This window comes from Formica exsecta, unplaced genomic scaffold (assembly GCF_003651465.1).
Source record: "Formica exsecta isolate Colony F162 unplaced genomic scaffold, ASM365146v1 scaffold512, whole genome shotgun sequence".
Classification (NCBI taxonomy): domain Eukaryota; kingdom Metazoa; phylum Arthropoda; class Insecta; order Hymenoptera; family Formicidae; genus Formica; species Formica exsecta.
In genome coordinates, this window is record NW_021852364.1 from 483,068 (window position 1) to 503,442 (window position 20,375).

General features: G+C 37.3%; 1 protein-coding gene across 4 annotated transcripts in view; it reads right to left on the reverse strand.

Moving 5' to 3' along the window:
* LOC115241810 (neural-cadherin-like) overlaps positions 1 to 20,375 on the reverse strand; it is a 196,753-nt gene that overhangs the window by 84,536 nt on the left and 91,842 nt on the right. Inside the window, exon 1 of one of the 4 annotated variants that reach the window (XM_029817742.1) lies at positions 3,527 to 4,311. The exons of the other annotated variants lie outside the window; for them this stretch is intronic. Coding sequence (XP_029673602.1) covers positions 3,527 to 3,578 — 52 coding nt within the window. The 5' untranslated portion in view covers positions 3,579 to 4,311. Of the gene's footprint in view, positions 1 to 3,526; positions 4,312 to 20,375 lie in introns of those variants that run through there. 4 annotated transcript variants of the gene reach the window in all.

Consider the following 20,375-nt stretch of genomic DNA (forward strand, 5'->3'; position numbering starts at 1 on the left):
AGTATTCACGATCAAAAGTTTTTGTCATAAATTAGGAAAAACATCAAAAATCATATTATTTTGTGATATTTTAATTCTTTTTATAATCCGGATTTATTTATTTGATTTTTCAAACATAAGTTTATAAACGTAAGAAATATGTTTTTGTTTTTAATTTTGATAAATTTTTGCTACTATTGTACAACCTAAAAAATCCTTAAGCTATTATGTTTTATTATTAACAAGCTTCTGTCGCGTAAATGACAGTTTCCTCGTAAGAATTACAAGTACATGTGTGTACTTGTAATTTACCTCCTCAGTAATTTTCACACGATAAAGAACATCCTCCTTCGCTTCCTTGTTTTCTACGCTAATGATATATCTCGGCTATTCTCGGTAAGTGACGGTAAGCCCGAGCTATGCGCCGTCTGCGTTTAAAATTTAGGACGGCTTAACGTCGACCTGGCGCGATTATCGGTTAAATTTAAATGGAAAACGTACTTAAATTTTAACTCTCGTCCGCGCGTATCTCCGTAAAGAAGTCCTGTGTCAAGATGACCATCGATAGGCTTAAATATGATAAAAAACGCGATCGTGCCCCGATATTTCCTCTATCGTGAATTTTTCAGCGAGACCACGTGCAAAGTTCATTGGTATAGCGAGAGAACAAGAGAGAGAGAGAGAGAGAAGGATAAATTTCCGCTTGGAACCTGCGGTGATCTTGCGGTGCCTCTTTCGAAAGGGCAAACGAGCACCCGTATACATCCGATAATGACTTGCCGAGAGGGGAAAAGTTCAGAAAACCTGCCAACTTTTCGCGTAAAGATCGCGAAAGAAGAGGACTGGCAGAGTGCCTTCTGGAACTTAAGCGCTTCCTCCCTCGTTAACCCGTTGATCACCTGTTGGCAATCCGGCACGAAGATTCAGCATCAATCTGTATTCCGGCAGAGGCAACGAGATATCCACGGGACGCGACTATCGCTTCGAGTTAATTTGCGTAAAACGTATTATATTTCGCGAAACGTATTGCAGTCTCTCGTATTCATAGGAATGCGCTGACACATCTCTCCGTGGTTACGAGAGGTTGAAAACGAAATTTAAAACCGAAAGGATCATAACGATCCGCGGGGGGATATTCGAGAAATTCTTAATAATCGTCGAGGTAGGAAAACTTGATGATTCGTCGATCGTCGAGAACAAGGATTTAACATGAATTTGTAATCTAGGCGAGAGAGGAGACGGGAATATCGAAATAAAATTCGCGAAGCGCAATTTCGCTTTGCACGCGAGGACACTCGTCGCAGAGAGAACTATACGGAATACGTTAACTCCCATCGGTCGTAGTTGGAAATATCGTATGGCGACAAAATTGGAGGAAATGGACTGCAGTCTCCGCCAGTCTATCCACCATTCTCTCGCAGCCGCTTCTGGATATATCCAGAACGTAACTCTTAATAACCGCGTGCAGCGGTTCAATATTGTATATAGAGAGTCGCGATTGTACGGCTTCGATTGCAGATGCGGCGATGTGATTTTGCGAGGAGAATGCACAGAGAAATGAGGAGAGGAGGGGTGGGAAGAAAAGCTCTCTATGACTTGATTTCCCGCTGAATCAAACGCGCTCTTGTTTCGCGCCCCCGCGGGCGCGCGTTTAATTCGTCAGATCGCGCGCGAGCAATTTGTCGGCGTGTGCATGATTCGCATGCAAAGTGCGCGACACAAGTGTCGCGTTTGTCATGAAAATGCGCCATTGTTTCGCGAAAATGCTACCAAGTTTCGCGAGGTTTCGCGAGATCTCGCGAGACGTTGAAATTCGAGATCAAGTCGAAAGTCGAGCATCCCCCGTTCGAGAGAGAGAGAGAGAGAGATGCGGTTCTCTAAACATCTAAAAATGTTTGGAATTCGCGGTAGCTTCTCTCCTCGGGCGCAAAAACGAGACTGTGCGAAGTACGGTAGCGAATTTCACAAAGCCGAGTGGCTCCGGCGCCGTCAGTTTTCCGTCGATAACCACTCGGCAACATTCCGCGAGATGCCGACGAGCTTGTTTTTGTCGATTCGCGAGCTGCAAAAAACACTCCCCTGTGCTCTGATCTCGCCGCGATCGTGTTACGAACGGGATATGTGTGTAACGGCAGAATAGATTGCGGAAATATCAAACGTGTAGCCAACCTTCAAACAGAGACTCTGCGTACATGTCGATATATCGCACTGTTTTCTCAGTGATAGTAATCTCTCGATAAGAAACCCCTTTTTTCCGCGTCTTTATCATATCGAATCTGAATACGATATTATTGTACCCGGTGCGTTCAAAAAGTTCCCAGACTGATTTCTTTTTAAAGACGTACTATCTCTCAATCAATACTGGAACTAGATAGTATCAATCTTTCTGAGCCTCCCATAATTTTTTCGTTATATTAGGTGCAGCAGTTTTTGGGTAGTGTACATTGAAAGATTGTTTGTTCTTTTTGCATTGTCACGATTTCAAGAATGGAGAATGGAGATGTTATGGATCGACTTTTGAAGCGAATTCGATGTTTTAGGCCCGAGTTTTACCAATCGGGTGAATGGTTTCATTTCCATGACAACGCATCCGCGCATTTGCCAATCATCGTCTCCCAATTTTTGGTCCAAAAAAAAACTCGCCGTATTCACCAGATTTAGCACTTGCCGACTTTTTTTGTTCCCCAAGATAAAATTAACGATGAAAGGGACTCGCTACAAAGATGTGAAGGCAATTCAACGCGTTGGGACGGAGCAATTAAATTCGATTTCCCAAAAGAAGTTTTCCAAGGCCTTCTAGCGGTTCTACGAACGTTCTACTGTGTGGCGAGAGGGGGATGTATGTAGAAAAGTAAATAATAAAATTTTGTTTATCTATAGAAGTCAATGTTTCATTGCACGAGTCTGGAAATTTTTTGAAGGAATTTTTTTTGAACGCATCGGGTATAAGACTGAAAGCATCTCGGATTGAAAAAGCTTCGCTGTTTGTCTATAGCTATTAGAAGAATAATTAGTTATCGAATATATTTGTATCGCTAACGACATATTAAGAAGAGAAGATTAATGCTGCATCATAGCCTCGATAATCATATGATCGACAGATATCTATAACCAACACGAATAGATACGTGCAGGTAATTAAAAATGATATTGTTATAATAAAATTTCATCCTCGGAAAACGGTATCTGATAAATACTAACAATTTTTTTTTTCTTCAAGAGAGAATGTTTTTTTCTGCTCTCTTCTCTAGCAAGATTTCTCTAAAATATTGATATCTTACGAATATTTAACACAATTTCAATGATGACACACTTATTGCACGATATTAGAGATCTTGCAGAGAAAACGGGACACGAGAATTTTTAATATCTACGTTCAAATTAAAATTCAATAGCAATCGCAGATTTTGTCACACTACACGCAATGCTGGATCGGTTTGAATTACTCTTCCGACACCCGTACTCGAACGCATAAACACAAACGGGCGTGTAATCGTGTCCCATTTTCCCCGCGGGACTCTTTACACGAGACAAAGTTCGAACGTACCTAGGTAGGTGCTGTTGGTAATAACCCAGAATAGTTTTAGCGGATCAACCATTAAACCACATTCACATCACATAAACGAGCCGGTCCGATGAAGCCGACGACGGAGAATCCACAGACCTAGAGAGGAACTGTCCACCCACCAACCGGTGCCACCCGCCAACGGTATCACCTGGTTATTTACCGCTTCCGACACGGCACTTTCACATGTACAGCCTTCGGGAGAGGACGACGTGTATTTATCTCCGCACCAATGTCTCGCGCGCGCGCACACACACTCTCACACACGCACACATGCAAAAACGAATGCGGTAATACACGAGTCACTGGGAGAGAGAAGCGGTTCACCAACAGATCTGTCCTCAACGACGATTCCTTTCGCCGCCGACACTTCCTCGCGTCACCCGCTTCCGTTCGCTTCTGGCGAATTCCCGCCGCGCAGGAATCGTATCACGCGCGTCGATTCCGCGCACTGTGTGCGGGGCAACGCGTTATCTCCGCGCGGGCCGGCACCGACGTATCAGTAAGTCTGTCATCGACATGCTTCTATCGCGGCGTAAAACTCGGATCGTCTACACGTGTGCGCAGAAACGAGAAAAGAGCGATCGGGTAAACGGAACGAAGAATCGCGGAAGCGAGAGCGGGAAGAGATGAGAAAGAGAGAGAGAGAGAGAGGGGATAACGGATGACAGAGACGGAGGATCGAGAAGAGGGAGAGATCCGACGTCGGCGTCGACGACAACCGGTGGCGGTGGCGGTGGCCAAGAGTCCTATATACGCGGGGCAAAAGCACGGCTCTCTCTATACGTGCGATACGTACGCAGGGAAAGCAATGGGTAAGGTATATGAAGAGAGAGGCCGCGTCGCGCGACGCGCGCGAGGGCCCCCCCCAGATTTGCGCAGCCGCGCCAAATCAGTCGGGGGGGAACGAGGAGGCGCGCGATCCACCCTCAGTCAATATACCGTGTCACCGCGTAACACCAAACGCGGAATCGCCGGAATGCGGTGTATTCGCATATAGTTACAATACACCTGCTGCACCTGGGGAAGCGCGAGAGAGTCGCGTGTTACGTTGACGAGCGACACCGTCGGCGACGCCGTCGTCGCTGCACGTGATGATCGCGGAGAGGAGTAAATTAAGGGTCGAGTAAACGAAAGCGGTTTTATGTTACAAATCGGCCGCTCTTTTTATATCCGGCAAGCGAAAAACTCTACGGTTGTTTTATTATTGGTGAATTATCGCGTGCTTTTATTTATTAAAAATCGATAATTAATCAGGAATAGCTCTTTGTAACAAACCACTTCGAGTTAGCTCATTAATCGAGAAGCTGAAACGGGGCTAAATGTCACTGTGTGTAAAGGCTACATATTTAATCACTATGGCATTTCCATTGATCAATCGAACGTCTGAGAGATAGACAATTAAATTTCTCTATGTAACCTGGAAAGCGCTCCACAATTACACATGAGAGTCACAGAATATATCAAACTATTGATTCTGTAATCTACTTGATTCTATAATTAATATCTTCGCGGAGCAAGAAACCTCACAAACAAATAATTATCATTCTTATGTATTAATTTCCATTTTAATACGTAATAAAAAAGAGATGGATGAAAATGAAATTTTTTAAAGTATAATAAAAAAAATTGAGGTAAAACTGCATAAAAAGTAACACACTTCGATTTTATCACCACTTAAATATGTTGTAGGTTCTTCTGACTAATTTCTCGCAAGAAATAAGTGGGGGACGGCATTGGTTTAGAAGATATAACAAATTGAAATTTGATATTAAAGTATGTGTATGCTGTATAGTTTGTTATTTTTTCATTGAAGAAAACTGTTTATGATATTTATGTGTGGGCGAGGGAGGGGCGGAGCCGCTCCCCCTGCACCCTCACTCCGAAAAAATTCTAACCTAACCCAAACCTATTTTCAATTTTAAAAGTAAAGTTGGATTGAGTTAGGCTAGATTTTTTCGGGGTTAGAGTGCAGGGGGAGAGACGGAGCCCCTCCCCCACCCACGCATTCAATAAATATTTTTCAAGATAAGACTCACAAATTCGTGTAGTTATCATGTTGAAAGCTGTTAACGAACTGCGAGAAATAGGTGAAACACATTATTGACAGATCGGGTAAACGGAACGAAGAATCGCGGAAGCGAGAGCGGGAAGAGATGAGAAAGAGAGAGAGAGGGGATAACGGATGACAGAGACAGAGGATCGAGAAGAGGGAGAGATCCGACGTCGGCGTCGACGACAACCGGTGGCGGTGGCGGTGGCCAAGAGTCCTATATACGCGGGGCAAAAGCACGGCTCTCTCTATACGTGCGATACGTACGCAGGGAAAGCAATGGGTAAGGTATATGAAGAGAGAGGCCGCGTCGCGCGACGCGCGCGAGGGCCCCCCCCAGATTTGCGCAGCCGCGCCAAATCAGTCGGGGGGGAACGAGGAGGCGCGCGATCCACCCTCAGTCAATATACCGTGTCACCGCGTAACACCAAACGCGGAATCGCCGGAATGCGGTGTATTCGCATATAGTTACAATACACCTGCTGCACCTGGGGAAGCGCGAGAGAGTCGCGTGTTACGTTGACGAGCGACACCGTCGGCGACGCCGTCGTCGCTGCACGTGATGATCGCGGAGAGGAGTAAATTAAGGGTCGAGTAAACGAAAGCGGTTTTATGTTACAAATCGGCCGCTCTTTTTATATCCGGCAAGCGAAAAACTCTACGGTTGTTTTATTATTGGTGAATTATCGCGTGCTTTTATTTATTAAAAATCGATAATTAATCAGGAATAGCTCTTTGTAACAAACCACTTCGAGTTAGCTCATTAATCGAGAAGCTGAAACGGGGCTAAATGTCACTGTGTGTAAAGGCTACATATTTAATCACTATGGCATTTCCATTGATCAATCGAACGTCTGAGAGATAGACAATTAAATTTCTCTATGTAACCTGGAAAGCGCTCCACAATTACACATGAGAGTCACAGAATATATCAAACTATTGATTCTGTAATCTACTTGATTCTATAATTAATATCTTCGCGGAGCAAGAAACCTCACAAACAAATAATTATCATTCTTATGTATTAATTTCCATTTTAATACGTAATAAAAAAGAGATGGATGAAAATGAAATTTTTTAAAGTATAATAAAAAAAATTGAGGTAAAACTGCATAAAAGGTAACACACTCCGATTTTATCACCACTTAAATATGTTGTAGGTTCTTCTGACTAATTTCTCGCAAGAAATAAGTGGGGGACGGCATTGGTTTAGAAGATATAACAAATTGAAATTTGATATTAAAGTATGTGTATGCTGTATAGTTTGTTATTTTTTCATTGAAGAAAACTGTTTATGATATTTATGTGTGGGCGAGGGAGGGGCGGAGCCGCTCCCCCTGCACCCTCACTCCGAAAAAATTCTAACCTAACCCAAACCTATTTTCAATTTTAAAAGTAAAGTTGGATTGAGTTAGGCTAGATTTTTTCGGGGTTAGAGTGCAGGGGGAGAGACGGAGCCCCTCCCCCACCCACGCATTCAATAAATATTTTTCAAGATAAGACTCACAAATTCGTGTAGTTATCATGTTGAAAGCTGTTAACGAACTGCGAGAAATAGGTGAAACACATTATTGACAAAATATCCATGACCATGTACCTATCCAGTAAATGTAAACAAATACGTTCTCGTCTGCTCTATAACAAATACAACGTACACAAACTTTCTTTTCTTAATATTACTTTATAATACCTGAGAAAAAGCATTAAAACTGTGAAACTTTAATTTGTTATATCTTTTAAACCAATGCTGTCCCCCATTTATATTTCCTGCGGGGAATTACTCAGAAAAATCTCTCCTACAACATATTTAAGTGGCGACAAAATTGGAGGTGTGTTACCTTTTATAAAAATGGAATGCATAATTTTGTTACTTCCTATTTTAGACAAAATTAGCACAAGGGCAAGATAATTTAATATATATTATATAATCGCTCTAAATGAATATATATATATAAGTAGAGTTTCTATCGAATATCAAAGTAGTTTTGATCTCTATTTAGTCTTTGTTCTCGGATCTCTGATTACTTCAAATCCGATTCCGAATAGTTTTGCACAGCGATCGAGAGTAGGAGAGTCATGCACGTGTTTCGAGTTCGCGCTCGCCTGAATCCGAGAACTTAGATTCAACACTTATACAGCGCTCTGTTTCGGTACGTCCTGCACTAAATTCGCGTAAACACGGGCATGCCTTCCTTCCCGCGGAAGAGCCGCAGGAATGTAAATAGAAGAAGCGATTCGTGATATATATATACACAGGACTTTCATAAGGCGCTGTCAAATACGAGAAATGGAATGTCTCTCATGCACTCTTTTAGACAAGATACGAAATATGGCATCTTCGAATCTAAAGTCTAAAGCGAGACTGATCCATCTTAAGTTACCGTCATTGTTTTACGTTGACACACATATATCTTGTGAAAAGAAAGAGAGAGAGAGAGAGAAAGAGAGGGGGAAAGCTGAAAAGGAACTCGTTGTAACTTCAGGCAATTTTCCAAGTTAACTATCTCGGAAGTTAATCCTCCATTAACTTTCCGTTCAAGTTTTCCATATGAAGTTAACGCAAAATTTCATTACCAATTTTCAGCTTGAAAAATTGGACCAAACTTTTGCCATCAAGTATTCCCCGGAGGGGAATTCGTGATAATAACTGAAAGCGAGGGAATATGATAGTATCGAGGCGTAGCGCGGAATATATGCGTGGTATGTGGATAGTTAATAGCGCTCGTCAACAGATTATTCGAGATTACGGCGACTATCTAATACTGACGACTGTTTAAATATATAGTTACATTTGCTTTGGATTAAAGCGCTGCATTAAATCCCGCCCGGTACAGCCCGGAATGTACGGAATGCCATCCGCAAATCCAGGACATTCTACGACGGCGTGTTACAACACATAGCCGTAAACAGCAGTAGCAAAACACGGTGGTGTCGGTTAGCACAGAGCTGCTTGGATCGTCTCCATATTAGAGCGGGGCCCTCGACTAATTAAGTGTACGAGATGTTACAATTCATCTCAGTTGTTACAAGATCTAGAAGCGATCGAGCTTTCAGAAAATATTGCGGAAATGACGAAATAAAAATTAACCTTCTTTCTCTCTGTGCAAATCCCTTGTAAAATCTCCTTATAAATCTTTTCCAATTATCATTATGAATCTAATTAACGTAAAACACGCTAATAAGATTAAATTACGCAGGAAAGTTGTCTGAAATGTGCTGAAAGCGCGTTTCCTCGAGGATTCGGTGGAGCAGAACTTATGGTTGTTGAAATCCTGATGTCTAATACATCTTATAAAACACGCGCATTAAAAAAGTTTCGCGCCGGTTGGGTTTAAACTAAAGACCGCAATCGTCGAATAAGTATGTCAAGATGGTTGGTACTTTCAACTAAAGTAGATCACATATTTTTAAACGTAAAGTATATATATGTTGAGTTATATTATTTTAAATTTATTTTTTCTTTTTATATATTTTTTATATATTTTATATACGTTTTTAATATATTTTTTATCTCTTTGATCCTTTATTCGATCTCCGCCAGTCATCCCTCAATATCAATTCACAAGCTTTTATCGTGAATTCGAGATATATAAATTAATAAAATAATATAATTTTATTAAAGCTCGATTATTTTCCCCTATATCTGACTTTAGATTAAAGAAGTTTGAAAGACGCTCTTTCGAGATTCTTAGAATTTTAAAATCATGCACAGTCAGAAGGAAATTCGAGCAAAGTCGCGCATCTGTTCGTGCAACCACTTTCAACGGCTGTCGGAGCATTACCGCGATCCACCAGATCTATCATCCTTCATTGAATCTTCAAAGAGCATTTCGCATTCAGCCCTGACATTCACTAATCCATTCCCGAACACGACAGACGAGATCGCACAGCGGTGCTCTGATTTATCTCTTCACGAACTGTCTGTCTCTGAACTTGATAAAACTTGTTATATTTCTGGAGCATACACGTGAAATTTTGTCATACACATTTCCTCTTTTTATAATTAATTTTTGAAGTTTGTAAAGCACTGGCGAAACTAGAAAAGATATATCAAAAATTATCGGAAATAAAATTTCATATTTTTCTGTGGATATAATATTTATTCTGTTTTTAAAACATTATTGACAGTTCGAATATTTTCCATTTTTTATAATTTCACGGAATAAAGTTTTAATCTCTAATCTTGAATAATAATAAAAACAATGAAATTCACAAAGGGGTGACTTTTCTCCTAAAAACCTGCCAAGATTCGTCAAAGAAAAAAGCTCGTGAATATTTCTTCTCACGGTAAGCTTCCGGTCTAAAGTATCTATTTCCGAAGAGAAGACGCTATGCAGGTTGGGGCCCGATAAATAATACACGAATCGATTTGCCGGAAGTCATCGCACGTCTCTCGCGCGGAACTTGTAGCATGCCCGAATACACAATGTGTATAATACCTTTGACGAGCTATATTACGACATAATACGATGTTGAGACGAGGACGACGTCGATAATGCAATGAAGTGCGACTGACCGAGGGATCCTATTTCTGAGACAATTTCAAAACTTTCCAACTAATCGATTGCACGTGCGTAAAACAGAGATTGCGGGCGCAATTTCCTACGATAATATCAGTTATTCATTTCGAGATTAAATCGATCGTTCATTAAACTGCATTATCACGAGATGTCTGGCCATATCGAAGATTTCAAATAACGATGTTATTTTATCTTGAATAAAGATCACTCCAAAACGAAATGTAAAATAAAATTTATTATGTTAAAAAGATTTATATCGTAATTTTTCCAGATTTAACTAATAAAGTAATGCACGCGCGAATATATGATACATATTCTGATATATTTCCAATCTGAAATTGTATATGCCAATTATATAAATTGACTTTATAGTATTTAGCAAATAGTTTCAAATGTAAAATAAATGAAATTATATATACTACTATCATGTTACATTAATTAATTATGGTACATTGAAACAAAGTACAACGATATACATTTCGATATAAAACACGTGGACTCGCTCGGATATATAATGGCTAAAAAATTGATATTACTAATATCGGAGTACGCAAATGCTGCGTAATATATACATACGCATGTTAATAAAGCAATGTTTTTTAAATGCCCTATTTATCTTTCTCTAATTGTGATATTTAAGCAAAGGGATAGCCGATGAAATTTGTCCATCGGACAACTCTAGAAAATACAATTGATGCAATTTTGAATATTGTTCGAGCCGTCTACTTTACTATGCATAAAGACTAATTTCATCGCGATTGTTACGTAAATGCGTCGATAATGGGTTTCGGGGAATCCAATAGCATAAATAGTAACTATTAGTGCAACGGTCAATTTAGCGGTAATCATGCACGTAATGCTGTGTGTGTAAGTAGTATCAATTTCACAGCTACTAATTCATTAAGTGAATAATACGAGGGCAGAAAAACTGTACGAGCAATACACGATTTTTATGTCAGAAAAAAATTTGATGTAATAATATTTCAGAATCCGTCATTTTACATCATAAAATTTTAAAATTAATATTCATATTTCAAAAGTAATATATAAAGAGACTTTCTCGAGAAGGTTATAAATTTTATTGGCTAAAGAGCGTATCCTGTTTAAAGATACTTTGTGTCTCTAAATTAACCCTCGCCATTTCTCGTTTATCATTTTATTCTCGTATTTTATGCTAAAGATTTAAACGACTCGTGCATTTTCAATAACTCTAATTTTTTTCCATTAAAATTAGAAAGAAATATTTTTCCACGCAATTAAAGTTAATCATTCTTTTAATCGTGATTTCTGTGAAACAAGTTGTTAATAATAGCAAGTTTCATTTTTACTAGATACACAAATATAATCGATGATAAAGGTTTATTTCATTGGGGTGTTTACAGCTGAATAATTGATATAAAAAGAGCAATTTCTCGTAAAAAAAAATGCAATATAAAAATAAATTAAAACATTTCACGACCGAGTACTTTGCAACGATTTTATCATAAATTCTCGAAAATTCTAACACATATGTCTTCATGAATAAAATAAAATCGCGATGATATATCGGCAAAACATCAAAAGTATTTCTCTCGATAGTTGACATGCACATTTCACAGTCGTCGTTAGAAAGACGTACCGGGTGATTACGCGGGGGGAAATGCGATCTGCAGATTCGTACGACAAGTCGGATACAAGTCGTTGACAGGCACGACGGCCCTGGCGTCATTGCATAGCCAAACTGATCGAAAATTCTATTCTCCGGGCAAATTCATGCGGGCTCACGGATCCGTTTGTTCGACTATGCCCGATGGACGGAAAGACCACAGACGGCACAACGCGACGATCGATTATTGAAGCATATGTTTGCAAAGTTTCCATTCCTCCCTCTTTGACATTTGATATTTTTCAGCCGTCACGTTGAAACTTACAATCGAAATCTGTGATCTCTTTTACTCTTCGAATCGTTGATTAAAAACCAGTTGCATTTATTCATTCCTTTATAACATTTATCGATTATATAAAATAATATTTTAAAAAATAACTTTATAGAATTGTTTTTGTTAACAACATATGGAGTATTTTAATATTATTATTCCGGAAATATTATTTTTGTATTTTTTAAATAGATTCTTTATGAATATTTATGAAAATCTACACGCAGGACCTCGTATCTTTGTGTGAATTGTTAAACAATTTTAATATTTTTCCATGCCGTAATTTCTTTTAGAGAAAATAAAAATTCATAATATAAAACAGATAATACAAAAGTGCACTTAGTTTTTAAATTGCATAACTCAAATGTTAAACGCCAACATTCACAAAATAAATTTGACCGCAATATTAATTTTGTTATAAAAATGGTTTTCATTGTATTGTAAAATGGTTGCTCGCAAGTTTACAATTGCAAATTCTGATAGTTTTAACATTTGTTGACTAGAAGAAAAGATTTTAATTGAGATAATTGTAAATTAAGAAAAAGATTAATAATGAATAAACGCATGCAAAAAAAAATACACTATTTATAATATTCCTAAATATTAAATATGAAAGTAATAATAAATATATATATCGACAATTGCATCACGTCAAAAAGTGAAAGATAAGATATTTTAAATTTATATATTATTTTATTTTTGAAAATATTAAATTTGGTACCCTTTATCTTCATATATTTCCTTTATTTGAAAAGGCGGTTATTTTAAAAGTAACAATAGTGCGCAGGCTGATAGAACCATTTCTAAGCGATGGAGTTGTAATGGAATACTGTTTGAATCATTCGCCATTTCGTTTGCCAAGTGGAAAGAAAAAGTGAGATATTTCAATGTCGGAAGTTTCGCCGGGAGTGAAAGCTACTCTGTGTATGTGTGTGTGTAACTTACTTGAAATTAATTTTACAGAGAGGGAGATGATATTTTAGGCAGAAGGGTATTATTTTTTGGATAAATTCCCCAGGAAATAAATTTTAAGATGATAAAAAAGACGATAATGTTAAATAACGAGCGAAAAGTTTTTCAAGCTACGATATCCCCAACATTCATCTCGCTATAAAATAATTTAGTTCACATACGAAGCGTATTTACAATTTGTCAAATAATAATTGTTATGATCATTATCTCAACAAGCCAAGAGCGATCCATACCCGCGCAACGATTATTTAACTATGCAATTAAATATCGCTCGTAATTTTCCCCTTCCGATGAAAAACAATCTTAATTAAACACGAGTATCGCTGATTGATTGATAGAAATTAATGAGGCGTTCGCATATTTCGTGCGTTAAAATAACAGCTGTTTTCTTTAATGGTATATATCGTACCAATTAATATCGAATATTATCGAATATATTGTTTCCGTTTTTCTGCAACGCAATTAAAAATATCCCGGCATTTACGGAAGAATAAAATCAAATATTAAAATATACGCGATAAAGCGCAGAAAATATTATATCGCAATTAATTTAATCGTTTCGCCCGGCAAATCGTCATCGATCACAATGCGATATCCATCCATCTTAAATCGGTGCATCCCATTTGCCTCTGCAAATGCCGGGAATTGCTGGTATGCAATCTAGACTGGCGACGACATGACCGAGTCGACACAACGCGATCCTATATCGATTCCCATTTCTCGTGCATAGTTTCAAGACACAAACCCCAAGATAACGATTGACCGTCCGATTATATCAGCAGTGCGTCCAGCGGAGATGGAATATTACTGAAGGGGGGAGGGGGAGGCTTCCCTGCGCTTCCGCGCGAAGCTGGCTTTAAAACGACAAGGATGTTCCTAGGAAAGAAACAATGTTGTTGGACGGTCTTATCTCTTGCTTTCCGTCTTTCTCGTCTCTCTTTCTTCTTTCCAGGCCTGTTATTCTTTGTCTTCTAAACATACGACGCAGCAGGTAAACGTTCAACCAACATTGTAAATTTCCGGCATTGTTTGGAAGCCGACTAGATCCCAGAATCCACCTGTATTGTCACGTAAAACGAGAGGAAAAGGATGGTTAAAACGTCGATTGTATCGAAACTATTGAAATATCTGTCGCAATAGGTGAAATTTTATAGCGATTTTCTCTCTCTAATATACACGCTTCTCTACCAAATATATGATAGGCTCAAATCTTTTGCAATATCTTCTTCTATTCCATTACTAGATTTCATCTTCAATGAAGTACAAATATACATATATATTATAATTGGATATTAATGAAATATAAATTTAGATAATTGTATTGAAACTTATGTATATATAGTCGATATCGACTCAGCCCCCCCACCAAAAGTATTAAATTCCTGCGCAGTGCAACGAGCTCAAAATTTTTAATTTGCGGGATATGAAAGCTCATAAATAGCTCATAATTGTGCGCTATCTGTTTTTTTATTTTTGCAAGGTGGGGGGGCTAGCTCAATAGGGGTAGAAAAATATCATGTATAATTTTTTTTTTTTTATTTCTAGCATTGCTCGACTGTCGAAACAAGCTGTTGTCGCCGCGAAACGATTTCCGTTTTTTTTTTTTTAATTGGACTGCAAAATACGTTGCAATCTAATATGATTGTCGATTCGGAGTTATAAGTTTATCGCATCATCCTTGATTGTTCTCAGCCGTTTTGTTGTCACGTTTCACGTTTAGTCGGAATGACGTTTGCTTGCCAACTGTCATTTGCATTACGCTTCCCTGTCGGACATGCGCGAGATATCGCAAGCAGTCGAAGATTAGATAGTGGCCAGATGCGTCACTCAGATTCTCATTTGCCTTGATTGTGCCAGTGATTATACACAATATAATCATAATTGTTTACTTTCGATATTACACATACTTATACTTCAACGGGATTCTAACAACAAATAAATGCATTTTAATTATAAATTAAAGTGACATTTTATCTTTAGCAAGATAACCATTTGTTTTTTCTAGTTTATTAATTACTAATTCTACTAATTAATAATAGCAAAAAATTTAAGGAGAAAGTGATATTTTCAGTGCAAAAATTGAATCGCGGTAATATTCTCCAACTGATCGAAATATAAGTAACCGTACAACTTTTATGCGTTCCATAAAACTATTTCCATAAAACTCACATCAAAGATATCAATGACAGGAAAATCGCATGAAGTAACCAGTAATCAACATTATGCGTACAGATGGCTTCGATGGAGGAGCGGCCAAGTAATCGTAGCCGAAGGGATTGCGGCTTCTATCGATCGCTCATTAGCTATGCATCGCGTCGCGTTGTGGTTATCGGGGGCGATGGAAAATAGCATAATCCGTTGCGGCGTGTGGATTTTAATCGTATATCCACATCGTGCGCAGACGAAATGTACAATAATAACGATGAGCGCACGAAAACTTCTGGAAACCTTCCAGAGCGCATTAAGCCGCATCGATTCTCGGCGAAGGGCCGCAAAACGGTTACTGTGGCCAGCGTAGTAGAATTTAGCTAATAACCAGGGGCAGAAATTCCGGAAATTTCATGTATATATAATACTGTATATATATATATACAGTATTGGTCAAAAGTATTGCATTATTTATAGAAAAAGGGAAGTCATTACTTTGATAAACAAAAACATACATAATTATTATTATAATTAAATACATAATTATTTTCTCTGTTTCTGTAACAATGATAAGCAATACTTTTGACCAATATTGTATATACATATATATCATAACTTATTATGAAAGTTAATCACTCAATCAACGTGGAAATGGCGATAATGCGGGATCGGCGGGAAAATACGAATGATCGAAACTGTATCCTGGATATAATAATCGTCTCGCGGTTTCGCGTTTCGCTTAATGTTTTAAACTTCCGGTAATAAGGCACTTTCGAGGTTATCCGGCTCTATCGCACGAGCGAGGAAACAGAATGCTACGGCAATGGCAAACGTGACATCATTTCATGTCTATTCAATCAACGGCCTCCTTTCCGGAACGTAATCCTTTCGTCTCCCGATTCGAATTACAACGCCGGAATTAATTCTGGCATATTGGGCCGTGTTCTGATTGCGGAATTATTCCTAAACGTGATCGGATGACTAAAGTCTGGCGTGTTTACATCGAAATTACACAGATTTCTCAAAATTATTTAAATAAATTTTAATATCACAAGGAATATTTCAAAAAATCAATTTTTCGAAAATAAACTCTTACTCGTTACTTAGAGTCTAATAAGTTTTATTACATCAGATTTTTAATTTAAACTTTAATTATCAAAATATTTTATGTATTAAATAATAATAAGTTCCAATGATAGATTTTTCTTCGTAATATTTTATTTTTAAGAAAAAAAAAAAAAAAAAAAAAAAATTTTTAAAATTAATTTTAAATTAGTCAAGAAATATCTATCATTAAAATTAGAGAATAAAGTGTAAGATTTATTTCGACTAATCTTTCTTTCTATTTTTATCGTATTTTAGATTAACGATAACTTTAAGAATCAACACACTCGAAGTTGTTCGAGGACTAGCAAAACGCAGACATGAAAGACGAATAGGGATATTTTGCGAAATCTATCGACCACTTCGCCACCGAGTCAGTTGTCCGGAAATCGAGTTCTTACGATCTAACTTACGTACCGCTAACTTGGCCTGTGAGAAACACGAACGACAGATCGAGTCGACGTAAAAATCGTCGCCAAGTTTCGCGCTATAATTCACCGGATAAGTTTCGGGCATGCGAGTTAACTGAAACGGGCACAACGCGAACAAATATCCGAAAACACTCTCCGCTTTACGGCTTGCCGGCTACTAACTTCGCTTTCCCAATCTTGTGACAATCTGCGTAGAAACGGGTGGTGGGTTTTCGTGCTTCGGAGCTATTAATCTTTGGTATCCCGCAACATATCCAAACGAGCGGACTTTGAAGAGAATTTCACCCACACTCCCCCTGTTTTCCACATCTACATAATTATTTCGGTATACAAATTATTTTGTTGAAGCTTAATCGTAGACTTCAATTTCATATTTATGCGGGTTAATCTTAATTTATTATGGAAATCACAATATGTGTAAAACATTTACGTTTATAGAAATTTATTGCACTAAATTAATATCAATATACTAAATTTTATCAAGCTTTAGTTTTTTTGAATCCTTCACTTTTAACATACAATCTTCAAAATTACATGAAATGATGCAGTTTTGTCACGTGCGTTTCCTGTCAACTTAATTAATTTTTAATGTAAACTTCAATATTATATCAATTTACACTTGAATTTTATTCAATATTATATTGAATATTCAAAATGTATACTAAATTTAGTATATATTAAAAGTGCTTCTAGAAAGAGACATTTAGCAATAGCAGCGACTATTTACTCTGCCCGATATCAATCTGTCTCTAACGAAAACATTGCAATAGAGAGACTGCATGTCAAACGAGTTTGCAGATCTGTGTTTACCTTTATCCCGACGATATTTTTTTTAAACCGGTACAATGCATCATCCGAGTGCCGTCGCATTTTTTTTTTTTCAGGCGTGTTGCAACCGCAGGCTCGTCAATTAGCGTTTCGCGACGTTATTCTCTCCGGTGCCGGTCATCAGGATTATTTATAGAGCCGCGGACAAACGTGAATCGCTCAAAATCTAATGGCATTATATCGATATCGCGGATAACCGAGGATTCATCATGCGTCGTAACGGATATGAAATGATAAGCATGGGGAAAAATACGATACAGTATAGAATGTACGGCGCGCGCGGAGTGTCATCTGTCAAGAGAATGCGTCGATATTTCGTGCTCTCTTTTCGTGCGTTTGCGCGTGTGCGCATATCCCCGTATCTGACATTAATCGCAATTGAATTTCGGTAGAATTTGGTAAATTTGCGAAATATTGAATTTCCGCCAAGTTTCCGTTAATGGCCGACGAGCGTACAACCGAACTCGAGTACAAATTTTCCAACGAAAAAGTGCGAACGGTTTCCGTAGCGCTTGTTATTCTCCTTTTTTTTTTTTTTGTTTTTCTATTTTATTTTTGCGCAAGTTTCGCAGAAACAGCATGCTAACGACAATCCCCCACGCGAGAGCAAAGGATATTAAATTTCGCGCAAATTTGGCACTTTTTACACGGCGAATATACAGGAAAATGTATTCAATGTGTATTTCGTATTCAATTTCAATAATGATACAAATTTCTTTTGACGAATTTCAAGGTAATTTTCCTTCGGCAAAAAGGCTGGATAATTGACCTAATTACGGAGATATTTAATTTCTATACTTATAACTTTGCCGACTAACAATTTGTGTAAACAGTAAAAAATGCTTGGACAGTTTCAAAATGAATTTATATTAAAAGAAATTTAATCGGCTTTAATTAATAAAATATGCAACAATAAGTATTTGCGAACTATACAATATATAATGCGATTTCCAAAAATTAGTTGTATATTCATATAAAAGGAAAGCTAATAGAGAAAGAAATAAGCTGCTGTTAGCTATAAAGTTCGCTACTATTTAATCATATTCCAATGTGAGAGTTCCGTAATTAATACTTTGCTGTTGAACTCTTTAATGACGTAACACAATTAAAGTCTATGAATAATGAGATTTGATATATATTAAATCAACATATATTAATTTTTTACTTATAATTATATTTCCATTTTCAAACGATATTAACATATGTGAAATAAATTTTACATAATTACACTATTATATTTCATATTAAAAGATTGAAAATATATAGTTAAAATAAAATATTAAATAATAACGTATAAGACTTTTAAATTGTACAATTTTAATTACACCAGTCATTTTAAAATAAAGGAAAATACTGTGGAACGCGATCGTGAAATATGAAATTTAGTGATTCCACTTTTTACGCAAATAATATGGTTATTTTGTATTTTGTAATACACCAAATAGTCGCAAAAAATTACTATAAATTTATATGATTGAAAAGTTAGGTTAACTTTTTCTACTGCGCTTAATTTAGTATACGGCAAGGGAAATTTTATACGATTCAACGAAGTTGATGTTTAAACAAAACTCGCGAGTATATACACATAACAAAACGCCGCCGGCTGGCCAGGTACATTTGTACAGAGTCAAGAGAAAGCTTTCCCAAAATACATTAATCTATTTTAGCAACTAACTTTGCTAGTAGTATAACAAAAAAAAAAAAAAGACAGAAATTATACAAAAAGACAATGATCCTTGCTACATCGCGGTTTTATTAGTCAGCGGTCAGTTTAATAATTACGGCGCGCTCTCGTCTCATATTTAAACAGGAGTAAAATTTTGATGAATCTTTCTCTCCGCGGTATCGTCATTGAAAATTGGATTCAAGCGAGGTATGAACTTTGTAAAAGTGCCGTTCGTGTGAAACATCGAATACATTATTTCCATTGGGACGCTGGGTAAACCTCGTCGAATAAATTTTGCATAGAAAGGATATTATTTTTTCTGGCAACTTAGTTTTAGATTATTAGCCCTTCTCGTGGAGAGTTAACAATTTTGTGTCGAGATAGGAAAAATGATCTATTTATTCTATTATCAGGATCCAAAATAGAAAAATAATTAATTTCTTTTTAAGAGTGAATTATAAACTGATTTTTTTTTGCTTTATGATTTTTAGTATTAAATATCTTGTTAGAGTTCTAAAATTATGATCTTATATTAAACACGACCTATAAATCACTGAAAAGATTAAAGAAGAGATAAAATTATATCATTGTGTATATTTAAAGTTTAAAAAAAAAAAATAAAAAAAATCATTGGACGTTGTAGCTTCTATCGTGGAAATTATCGAACGTGATTCTTTGAAATTTTATTATTTTTCTTAATATTCGCGAACACGGCACGTCTCCTATATTACAAAGACTATAATAATCCCAGAATGGCATGTCTGATACATCGGATGCGGAAGATTGACGTCACGCTGTTAGCATCTGTGCATCAGGACCTCTCCATCATCATTATTTCATGCAACAAAGCGCGAACGGAAGCAGAATGGAAAAGAAAGTAACCAAAGTAAAGCCGATAACCCGTAAACGCAAAAATGTCAGATACATATATACAGAGATCCCGCGAATCCATCTATGTATACAGCGATGCAGGAATAATGAAGCGCGAGATTCGCGCCGAAAGTTACGGCAACGTCGTATCATCAATTATGATCCCCGTACTATAATAAGAAGAAACGAAAAAAAAAAAAGAAAGAAAAAAAAAACGGCCGGGTCGATATCCTCGGGTACGATGGTACGCCTCTGGCCTTGCAATTTTTAACACGATCGATCGGTCGACGGGGCATACCTCTGCAATCCTCCCTCCCCACCCC